This window comes from Chelmon rostratus, chromosome 10 (assembly GCF_017976325.1).
Source record: "Chelmon rostratus isolate fCheRos1 chromosome 10, fCheRos1.pri, whole genome shotgun sequence".
NCBI classification, from domain to species: domain Eukaryota; kingdom Metazoa; phylum Chordata; class Actinopteri; order Chaetodontiformes; family Chaetodontidae; genus Chelmon; species Chelmon rostratus.
Window position 1 is genome coordinate 23,060,882 of NC_055667.1, and position 11,885 is coordinate 23,072,766.

The 11,885-nt window shown below is 43.0% G+C and overlaps 1 protein-coding gene and 1 long non-coding RNA gene across 2 annotated transcripts; both read right to left on the reverse strand.

Moving 5' to 3' along the window:
* Positions 1–564: 564 nt before the first annotated feature.
* On the reverse strand, positions 565–4,300 carry LOC121613073. Its single transcript, XR_006007169.1, has 3 exons — positions 4,244–4,300; positions 2,085–2,219; positions 565–1,386 (listed from the first exon to the last, which is right to left on the reverse strand). It is a non-coding gene; the product is annotated as an uncharacterized LOC121613073 (long non-coding RNA).
* Positions 4,301–6,922: 2,622 nt separating this feature from the next.
* On the reverse strand, positions 6,923–11,560 carry nr4a1 (nuclear receptor subfamily 4, group A, member 1). Its single transcript, XM_041945750.1, has 7 exons — positions 11,477–11,560; positions 9,798–10,596; positions 9,549–9,678; positions 9,301–9,464; positions 9,005–9,207; positions 8,730–8,908; positions 6,923–8,143 (listed from the first exon to the last, which is right to left on the reverse strand). Exons 2-7 carry the CDS (start codon positions 10,584–10,586, stop codon positions 7,887–7,889), a joined length of 1,722 nt encoding a protein of 573 aa, XP_041801684.1. The 5' UTR covers positions 10,587–10,596; positions 11,477–11,560; the 3' UTR covers positions 6,923–7,886.
* Between the last annotated feature and the right edge of the window lie 325 nt (positions 11,561–11,885).

Here is an 11,885-nt window from a genome sequence, read left to right on the forward strand (position 1 = left end):
GTACATGGGCCTGTTTTTCATTGGTCTTATCTAATTATTTAGGTGTTTAACTCAGGACTTCTTCAATGAACAGTCTTCAGGATGCTCTTCCCAAGCGTGGAAGCAGCTGTATGTAAACATACATGCAGGACATACAGAGAGCTTTCAGAGCCTTTCAAGCTTTCCACATCATGTTGCAAATTCCTTAAAATTCATTCATCTTTTTTTCTCATCAGTCTACACTCAATACTCTGCAATGACAAAGCAAAACAGGCTTTTGAGTGTGAATTTGGCAAACAAAATAAGACTGGAATGTCTAATTTTCAAGTGTTCAGACCTCTCAGCTCTTGGTTGAGGCATCTTCAGCAGCAATAACAGTTTCAAGTCTTTTTGGAAGTGATCCTAGAAGCCTGACACACCTCTTATAAAAAAAAAATCTCACATTCTTCTTGGCAGAATCATTCAAGCTCAGCCAGGTTGGCTGGAGAGCGTCAGTGTGCAGCCATTTTAATATCTCTCCAGAGATGCTGTCCTGGGCTCAGGTCCAGACCCTGGCTGGACCACTCGGGGACATTCACAGTCCCCGAGTCCCCCATCACAGAGAGACTTCCCAACAGCATGCTGCCACCACTGTGTTGGACTGGTGACTGGTTTCCATATGACCACTCTAACATAAAGGCCTGATTGGTGTGGTGGTGGAGGGTCTCATTCATAGTCACTGTTCTTGGTCTGACCAAAGCTCTTAATCCCTGATTGCTCAGTTTGGCAGGTGCCGGATCTCAGAAGACTGTTGATGGTTCCAGACTTCTTCCATTTGAGAGTTATGGAGGCTACAATGCTCTTCCAATGCTAGAGAAAGGTTCTTGTATCCTCCCCCAGATCTTTCAATGCACAATCCTTTCTCACAGCTCTACACATAAAACCTCATGGCTTGCTTTTCACTCTGTCCATCAACTGTGGGACCACACAGGTGTTTCCTTTTCCTAATTATGTCAAATGAAATCAGTTAGGCACGGGTGGGCTGGAGCTTCTCAAGGACCATTGATAGAAGAAGCATGCACCAGAGCTCAGAACTACGGGTCTGAGTGCCTGTGTAAATGGGATATTTCAGTGTTGAACAAAACACTCCAAAAAAAGTGTCTTTGCTTTGTCATTGCGTTGTGTTGTGTGTAGAGTAACAAACTGACTCAGGGAACATGACAAGCAGGCCACGCAAGAGATTTTACATAACACCAGAACAATTTAAACTAAAGTGAACACAAATCACAAGACAAACCAGAAGACAACAAAGTCAGAGTAGAGGCCATCTGTAGAAGGGAGAAACAGAGTGGATGGGCCAGGCTTTATGGTCTCAGGCCCCAGGTGAACTCAATCAGGTGACGACCCTCCCCCATCAACCAGGACCGCCTGCAAGACGGTGGGAGGGGCGGTAGGTAAATTCATGAGAAAAAAATGAATCCATTTTAAAATGAGTCTGAAACAACAACATATAAAAACATTGGAGGCTCTGAGGACTTTTCATGCACACTGTGTTAACTGTGTCACTGCACGGCCACTGGGTGGCAGTACTCATCAATTTCTCGTTCAAGAAGCTGCTCGAGCACTGAGTCACCGTCTCTGCCTCCTTCCCACTTCCTTTGATTTGATTATCTCTGAACACCCTTCGCAAGGCACTTTCCATGCATAAAGCACCACATCGGGCGCTTGAGATGAGCTTTTATGTTGAGGAACTGCTCCAGGTGAAAGTGATAGGAGTGAGCTCAACATGATGAGTGCCAGGATAATCCCAGTGTGTGGGCGGCCGGCCAGCACACTCTGTCATATCTAAGTGGCATTATTGATTTCATGTGATGACTGTCTATTTTAGTTGTGGCTATTATTGGAAGTGTTCAGACGGGCTCTGTGCTGCCCTGTCACCATCTGTAAGGAAGAGATATGACTCCTCAGAAGCGAGTACGTGCAGGACCTCTGGTCTATACAGGACCCCTCGTGACTATCGAGGAACCGCTGCCGCCCCTGGATTTCTGTTACTACCTATACAGAGCGTTTAGTGAGTGACACGGAATGGCTCATGTCAGTTTTGAACTCTTGACCTTGTCACTGACCTGGCTGAAATGTCATATCGTCCCAAGTCAGTGATGTTAACCGGTGCTCAGCAGAACCCGCACCTCCTGTCATTGTGCGTCGTACCTGCGAGACGCTGCTAGTGATCTGATGCTGGCAGCTGAAGATGACTCAATCTGTGATATGAGTTAAAAGAAACAGCACAAGGGCAGATATATATAGCTCCTCAGATGCTCTGTATTTCCTTTTGAGAATCCACTTTGGAAGATGATATTCTGATTACATCGAAGAATAAAGTTCTTTTTTTACATAAGACATAAAAAAAGGTACTAAGACAAGATAATGAAGAACAGATAATGAAGAACAGATGATAATAAAACCAGCTTTACTAACCACACTTAATATTCCACATATGAAAATCTGCATTCGAAATTTGACATAAGGAAAGATGTACAAAACGTACTTATAGAGATTTAAAAGTACTCATGATGCTCAATAGCTCCTGTCAGTATTATATTATTACCTTCTTGAATTTAATATTTTTTTACATTTAGCATTTGAAATGCTGTCACTTGTCTTGGTGGAGTAAATTTTAAATTGTGGACTAGTGCAGTAAAAAGTACAATATTTTGTTTGTATTTAGTATGTACAAAGCATCATAAAATGAATATACTTAAGCACAATACTTAAGTATATGCACTTTGTTAGTTTCAAGCACTGGCAGTGTCTGCATTATAGATGCAAACTTAATTAAATGTCAGCCTCCTCTATAATGAAAATGCAGTTGGTGTTTGTCCAGTGTAACATACTGTACTTCCTGTCAAGATGCCAGACTGAACCGCTTTCCTCTACAATAATGATATCGGGGCTATCGATTATTAGGAACCCTTTCTCCTTTCTTTTTGGCTAGAAATGTAATACCAAATCCATATTTACACACTGCTTAGCAGCGACATAAAATGAAACTAAATACCGTTAGAACATCCTGTCCCAGACCGAGCACCCAGTGCAAGACAGTGTGAGTGGGAGATGCACTGTAAGACTGCTGGAGCAAAGAAAAGGGCTTAGAGACACTGTATATTGTCAGTGACAAAATTTCTTCCCCCTTTCAACAGCTTCATTTAAATGCATTTCATTTTATGGCATTTGTATGACATCAACCTTTAAGACAGGGGCATATGTTTGTCTATACTGGTTCTGAGTTTCTCATGAGTGAGTATACTTCACTTTAAATCCCCACAGAAATTAATTTTTAATGCAGATCCTGCAATCACATCACACACAAGCTGTTATTTTGTTGGGTGACGTGTTAAAGTCTTAAAATAAGGCAGGAACCAGAAAACAAAGGCATTTCAAAACGTCTGACAATGCCATAAGACTTCGGAAGGTTCAGTTATATGTCTGAGAAAATAGTCTGGTGATAATAATCGCTGACATGGATGGCAACGTCAGTCGCTCAGTGCACCACTCTGGTGCAGACTGAAATATCTATGCAACTATTGGATGGATTTCCATTAAATTTTGTACAGACTTGTTGATTCCCAGAGGATGAATCCTGCTGACTTTGACGATCCCTCTGACTTTTTCTCTTGCACCACCATGAGGTTCACATTTGTGTTTTTAAGTGAGATGTCTTACCATTCTATTGGATGAATTGCCATAAAGTTTGGTTCAGCCATTCATGCCCCCTTTGATATCGTAATCGTGTCCTAATACTTTGGTTTTGAACCAAATACCTGCAAAACTAATGACATTCCCATCTGCCTCAGGTGTGCTTTGTATTTAGTGCTAATTCACAAATGTTAGCATGCTACCAGGCCAAACTAAGATTCTAAAGATGGTCAACATTATACCAACCTGCTAAACATTAGCGTATTAGCATTGTCATTTTGAGTTTGCTGATGTTAGCACTGAGCTAAGTACAGCCTCACAGGGCCGCTAGCATGGCTGTGGACTGAAAGTCTTTTTTGAATAGATCTAATAAATGAAACCACAAAAATGATATTATTATAATACAAAAGATTTCGAAAAAATTGAGCTGTGCATGTATGATTAAATCAATCATGTCTCTATTAACTGGCATGTTAAGGAACACATTTGACCTCAGTTGGTCATTTGAAGGTTTAAGTGAAGTAAAAGCCACTCCACATTCCGCCTTATGTTTTAAAGAGAAAAGATCTTTCACTATGAATTAAGATACCTGCGGCTCGTTTGGATATTTCAAAGCACTCCCTTTTTAACATCTGGGTTCCTTTGTTCCTTTGAGTTTATATTGCGTTGCCGGTCTCACCGTGATGTGACTCTCATCATACTCACGGCAGTTCCTGGACACTCTGCAAACAAGTCTGAGGCATGCACCCCGGGCTTGTCGCCTGCAAGTGAAACCAAAGCCTCTGTGTTGATCTTGTTTCATAAATGTGACATTCTCATACTCTCACGGACATAAGACTCCTGCACAATGTGTAGCGGACAGTCTGTGCCCTGGAACTGGCCTCGAATCCTGTAACTCTGTCTGAAGCTTGTGATCCTCTATTATCACTGGCATTTCATACTGGCATTTCATGATGGGTAGGTCATAAGAGAACGGCCCAGCCCACCTTATCATAACCAGTGTCCCATCACTCACATGCGGTACGTCCTGTAATCAGAGTGTTGCCAACTTCATCCAACTGCTCTTGTTGCATAAGTCCGACGTAGCCAAGCTTATCAAGTTCTCCTATTTGTATATTAAGTCTCTCTGCAACACCAGGCGGAGAATTTCAGAATCTGCAATTCAAGAGATGCATGGGATCAGCTAGTTGCTGCTTCAGATAATGTAACTGTAAAGCTACCTCTACATTCAAGAGCAAGGTCTATTCTCAGGGTTTGATATCACATTGGATCAGATCGGAATCACTTCAGTCCAACAGCAATAAATGTGCAAGAATTCACCCAGGTGGTACTGAAGCCTATTGATAGAAACACATATAGAGTTAAATAAACAGCAGAGAGCCTATCAAAAATATAGTGTACTGAATACTGCATATCATCCATGCTGATATCACTATGCATATATATATGTACATATACTATATATATAAAACTGGACACAGTGGGATCAGTACAGGGTGGAAAAGATTTTCAGCATAAGACATCCTTTGTACAGGCTTCATAAGCTGTAAAAAAAAAGAAAAAAAAGAAAAAAAGAGGCTTTATTCTGGGGTTTTTCACAACCTCGCAGCCCAACGTTTTTTGTTAGTAATTCCATCAAACAAACTATGACCTTAATAGCAAAATTATGCACTATTTAATTATGCCATTATTTACAGCTTATAAACCCTTTGGAGGATGTCTTACTATTCAGTAGCAGATTGCATAGTGCGCTGTGTATTTGGCACAATCGGGCAAATGCATCAAACCTTTAGCAGCAACTTTACTTTCCTGTTGTCTGGTGTTGCAACTCAAAGCAGTTGACCAGTCAGAGCTTAGCAGGCGGCGTCAGGAATGGGGGCATCGTCGTGCTCTTTAGGTGTCTGGCTACAGCCATGAGGACTAGCAAAGAAAAATGTCAGCAAACAGCTACCGTAGTGTCTGATAGGGTGGGTTAGGGTAAATATTGATTTTAAAAATCATCCATCAGGAACATGATGTCTGGCTGGATGAATAGTGTAATACAGTCTGATTATCAGGCTACCGGTACAGCTGCTTTCAGAGAAACATTTTGAAGAATTTGGACTTGATTAGAGCCAGACTGGATTTTTTCAGGCTGATATCGATATCTGAGCGTTAAAAAAATAAAAAATAAAAATAAAAGAAACTGTGACTCAGATGTGCACTGAGAGGGAGATTTTACCGCTGGAAAAATAAACTTGTCAGTGCTGTCTGGTGGTTGAACTTTGTAATACAGACACCGTTTTTAAATAACCTCAAACGCATCTTTAACATGTCTGCCCTGCAACTTCCTGATGCTCATCAGCTGACGTATGCACCGATACTGATATACTGCCAATAAGCTAATATCACCTGATATACTGGCCCATTTATCAGTATTGCTCTCCTGTGGATACAATTTGCTCCTTTGCCTTTGGCTGTTTGTTTCTCAGGTTGTGTGTGATTGTCATGATTCAGCAGGCGTTGCATGTTTTTAGCCACGTTAGCTGCGCGCACTAATGGATAGATTGCTATGAAATGTGGTCCAGACCTTTATGTCCCCTCACCATGATTTGTTATAACTTTGGGAAGAGTTTTTTGCTTTTTGTTTTTTTTTCTTCCTCTTGATTTAATCAGTCTTGCTAATCATTCATCATCTTCTTCCTCCTGTTGACTTTGCCTGTTTTGGATCATTATTATGGATCATAGAGGCCCTCTTGGGATTAACAGGTGCATCTGAATAATCTATAACCTTTCATCTATAAATACTCTTTTACTGCCATGAGTTGCAGGTTTTCCTCTAAGCTGTAAAAGTTGTGCAGTCATGTTTTGACACACACACATGCATGTGGCACTAGACAATGATGAAGTAGTCTAGGTTACTTGAGACCTGACTGGGACCAGTTTCTAAAAAGAGACCAGCACATAACTGGGAGGGAGGTGGACGGGGTTACATTTTTCAGCTGTATGTCCTGCTCTGTTGCCAAAAGAAGAAGTTACACTTGACTCAGGCTTACAGGCTGCTGGCACAGCACTGCCACACAATGGAAGCATGAACAGTAGACTAACTGACTAAATATAAAATAAGGAATATTGCTAACGTGTATATGTTTACAGTTTACGACAATATAAATCTGCTGCCCAAGCACAAGCAGGACATATTTTCTTAAATATCAACTCAACCTCAGCTACATAAGTCAATAAACTTCTCCAAATATTCTGAGTAAAGATGACAAAAGCAGTTGTAATATGCAGTTTAAAATTTCATTTCATGTGTAGCGGCAGTAAAATATAACTTCTTAGTATGTAAAAATAACAAGCCCAAAACAAAATGCACTTTTCCCAGACTGCAGAATACAGTTCATGTGGCAATAACACCAGCAGGTTTAAAACAAATTCAACATAATTTACATACAAGACCAGTGTATAAGACTGTACTGGGTGATACACAGTATACACTATTAGCTGCTCAAAGTCTATTCATGATACATGAATGATACTACTGAATAATTCTGTAGGTTCAGTCTATTTTGTCATCACCAAATACCTATGGTGGCATTAATAAAGCAAACTGGAGATTTGAGTGACCGATGCAAGCATCAGTTTTGGGGGGCAGAAAGTGGTTCTGTGAAATGATTTGCTTGTTTGAACAAGTGGGAGCACCTGAAGTGTTTAATCTAAGTAGAAATATAATGCTTTGTCGGGTATTTTGTGTGCAATTTACAGTCATCCAAATCACAATAAAAGATTGTTGCAAAAAAGCAAAATTATTGTGCAAAATGGTGGCACGGATATTGTTTGTAATCAATGTGTAACTGTTTGGAAAGTGCAATCGTCTTCCCTCCATCAGAAATGTTTCCATTCATGGCACTTTTTTTGTATGTAAACAGTCACCTTTTGGTCCATGAGCTGGCCTGTCTAGTTCCATCTGCACAGTACACAATATCCTGGAAACACAAACTATGAGGAGCATTTTGTGATGGTTCCACATGTTGCTCATACATGTTGCTTCTGCAAGTTTCATAACTCATTCACTTTATAATTCACAAGTAGCCCTTCTCCCCTGGAGCTGCACAATCCCTTAGGATTATTATTCTTCCTATCTTCTTGCAGTTTTCACGTAATACTACCTGAAGTATGAGTGCTCAGTCTGTTCTCTTTGGCTCTCATGTGAACTCCAGATTTCACATCACAGATGGTCTCCCATCTCACACTCAAAACGGAAGCGTATCCATGAAGATTTTGTCCACAATCGGTGGAGGAGGAACAATGTCTTCTAATTTAAGGTAGAAGATGCGCTGGAGGCCTTGAGTGCACAGACTCCTGAGCTCAGGCAGCTTCCCGAGAAGTCTGGACAAATAATTGGGCCTCAAAGCGTCGGTGCCGCAGCCGGAAACATGATCTTTAAGGCAGGTGATGAGCTGGTTCTGCAAGTCCTCCACACGTCCTGGCTCTTTAAGACCATGTCGGTCTGCAGAGGGAAATTGGATACATGTGTGAGAGTGAGGACTATTCTTCATCATTTTGACTTTGTATGACACATAAATAATGCACACCGATAATGACTAAACTTTGAAAGCATGCAGTGACAAGTTTTAATCGAATCATTTCCTCTTTGCTCAGTTGGTTGTAATCAGCTTTAAATGGACCACAACTCAATAAAAGCTTTATTAATAGGAACGCTACAGTGCTAACACACTAATGTCGTGGGAAGTGTCAATGCTGCTACGTTGGAAGTGTCTCTCAGTTTTAAATGCAAACCTGCATTGTTGTCATGTTTATCCCGCTGTGACATGTTACGTCTCCTCTACACTATATGTGAGGTCGTGTTACATTTTGCCAAACACCTGTTGTGTCAATCCTGTGTTGTGTCTTGTTTTGTTCGCATCAATGAAACCAGGTTCCTCATTCAAACGGTTGTCCTTGCTAAATAAAAGTAACTCTGATTCTAGTTTAAATTGTGGCGAAAAAAAAACCCCACACAGGTTTAAGCCTGATATCTCTACTTTTAAACTTAGGTGTGTTCAGTAGTGTTGAGGGATGAATGAGGCTCTTACCAGTGATTATGACCAGGGCTGTGAGGCAGGAGAAGGAGGAGACGTCGAGCTTCATGCGATGGAGGGCTTGAGAAAACTCCAGGATGGAGTCAATCCAGTCCCCAAAGCTGCGGACACACTGCATTTTGTGAAGCACGGCCCCATTGCAGAAGATGAGCTTGTCCATTTCAGGATTGGAACTTCAAAAGAAAAAGCATCCGGAGCATTACATGTAAATGATAAACATGATGAAATTCACCTGTGTAGTATTAGTTTTTGTTGGAAGCTGCACTCACCGATATGCAAGACGCAGGATGAAGAGCTCAACAAACGCAGACTCCAGCAGCAGTTCCTGATCTTCTGGGCAGAACTCAGAGAAACCTGGGATGCCCTTCGTCCACTTCCTGATGACCTCCATGGAGGCTGTGAGTAAGTCGTAGAACTGCTGGATGTCACTTGCATCCTCTTTCTGGTTCAGACTGACTTCTGTATCGTCATACTGAAATTGCAGACAGAGGAGATGTTCAAGCAGACGCCAAATTGACAGATCAAATGTTCCAGAAGAACTGAAAGAAGGGATTCTGTTTTTTACCTTGGAGTAATCCATTTTCCCAACGCCGGGGCTCGAGTCGATGTGGGCCCTCACGAGTGAAGCGATCATACTCACTGGAGACACAGTGGTTGTCACGTCCTGGGCGACTTTAGGCTTGGACGGCAGGCGACCTCTTCGTCCTTTCAGGCTATCCGTTCTCACAACTGGAAAAAGGCGACATCAACCGTTACCCTCAGTTCAGCGTTGCCATCCTAATTCAGCCACCAGTCACCTGGAACTGAACTCACCTTCCCTCACCATGCCTACAGTGAGACACTTCTGGAAACGGCAGAACTGGCATCGATTCCGCCTCCTCTTATCCACTGGACAATCCTTGTTGGCAAGGCAAACATACTTGGAATTTTTTTGCACTGTACGCTGTGAAATAAAAACACGATTTACTCTAAAACCACCTCAAAACCTTCAGTTAGAGGACACATTTCTTCACAGAATATGTAGAACAGAGTAATTGGCTGCATAGACAGGCCAGATCTTACCTTGAAAAAGCCTTTGCATCCCTCACAGGTGCGAACCCCATAGTGCTGACAAGAGGCGTTGTCCCCACACACAGCACAGCAGCCCTCATTTCCGCTCGGACTTTTTAACTTAGGTGATAAGCTCCCGTCCAGGTGGTCGGTGCCCTCCAGGCTATGTGCTTGCTCCATCACCATGGCGGGGAAACTCAGTGCAGATGGGTGATTGTGGGCCAAAGTGAAAGGATCCTGCTCTTGTAAGTGTTGTTGACCCAAATGAGACATATCCTCCACAGACCCTGAGCCAAAAGTGAAGAAAGATGGCGCATGTGGCACTGAGGTCTCCTCTGCGGCCCAGTATCCTGGACTGGGCGAGTATGGCCCAAAGGCTGAATCCCAGTTGGATGCATGGTGAGTCTGGAACCCGGGGGTTGAAGGAGACGAGGCTGATGCGGGGCTGCCAAAATAATCTGACCCAGCAGGGGAAGCGGCCTCATCGGGGTAACTCAGGGTGAAAGTTCCACGGTAGCACCCGTAAACCTGGAGGTCATCCAGCTTGAAGGGAGTCTCCTGGCCTGATGAAGGAGTGATGTGAGCGGGGGCTGAGGTAAACTGACATGAAAACGCGTCAAAGTCGCACGGCTGAGTGCCCACCAGGGAGTTGATGCTTGGCAGGGGTGGAGCAGAGAGGTGGTCCCGTGGGCTGCTCATGTCGACAGCCAACCTGGAGATAAAGTCTGCGCTTTGAAGCTCTGAGCTGCCAGGGTTGATCTCACAGGGCGGAGATCCATGCTGGGGGTGTATGCAAGTCATGGCTGCAAGACTGGAAAAGATGTAATCAAAAATGTTAGAGCCAAACCAGCTTGTGTTTCAGATCTGTCAAGCCATGATCTGTTAAACTGCTCCTGGCAAAAAATGAGTGGCTGGCCCCTCATGTTCCCCCTTTCTGTGCACTGTGTACAGTATGCATGAGCTGGAATATCATTCTGGCCCAGGTTAGCAGTGTGTCAGTTCAAACTTCAAGAAAAGGTTACCGTGCAGGATGCTCCTCAAGGTCATTTCATAATGATATTTGATGTAATGCCTTAGTGCTGCAAACATCTCAAGCGTTGAATTACACTTTATTTTAACCTAAGTTAGGTTATCATAAATCAGTTGCTACACAGTGAAACAGAGGCTTTCAGGGAGGCCTGGGGGTGTGGCGCCCACTTGGTGATCCAGCCTGCATGCAAACTGCATGGAAATTAATGAGTGTCCTTGAAAGAGCTCTGCTCTTTATAGCATCAGTCTTAAATCATTTTATCATATATTACTATGTCATAAAAACGCTCTGCTGCACGTTTAGACGTTTGTCTGCAGGTTACAGTAAGCAGGGTTGACTTTCACGCAGGGGTACAGTGCCAGCGTGTGAGGCGCGTGTTACTTATGGGGCACTGGGGCGACCTCCCTGGTGCACTTTGATGTCCAGACTTTATTCTACAGCTTAAGCTCATGTTGGAACAGATGTGAATGGATGGAAAAATACAATATATTTGTGCAAAAGGATTGCTGTCTGATCAATAAACGAGGAAGGGGCGGCTGCTTTCTATTCGATTTAAAGTTATGTTAATGCGCAGGTGTCAGTATCGCGGGAGTTGTAATATTTATAAATGGGTTATTTCTGCATTTAAGGCTAATAATTAAAAATAATAAATGTTTCTTACCTGTTAGGTTCGTCTACACGTGATTTGGACTGTCAGTACTCCGCAAACGACCGTCAGTCATCTTCGGTGTTTCCCAGCTGAGGATCAGTCCCTCCGCTCGCAGCGCGACACCGATTTTATACCACGAGCTGTAGTGTACCCATGACGTCAGCAAAAGGTTTCCATACAAGGCTGGCCGGTGGGCGGGGAGATTTCCAGGCTGCGGCCAATCACAGCGCGCGTTCGAGAGAATAGACGTTGAATGACGCACTCCGGGATTCCGTTGACGCGCGAGCAGCGAAGAACCGCCGCATTGTCCTCCTGCTGCACGCACACGCACACACGCACACACACAGGGGCACACATGCAGCTAAATTAAACCCGATAATGTCGATATAAGATGATATTTAGAGCAGGAAGAGGCAGACAC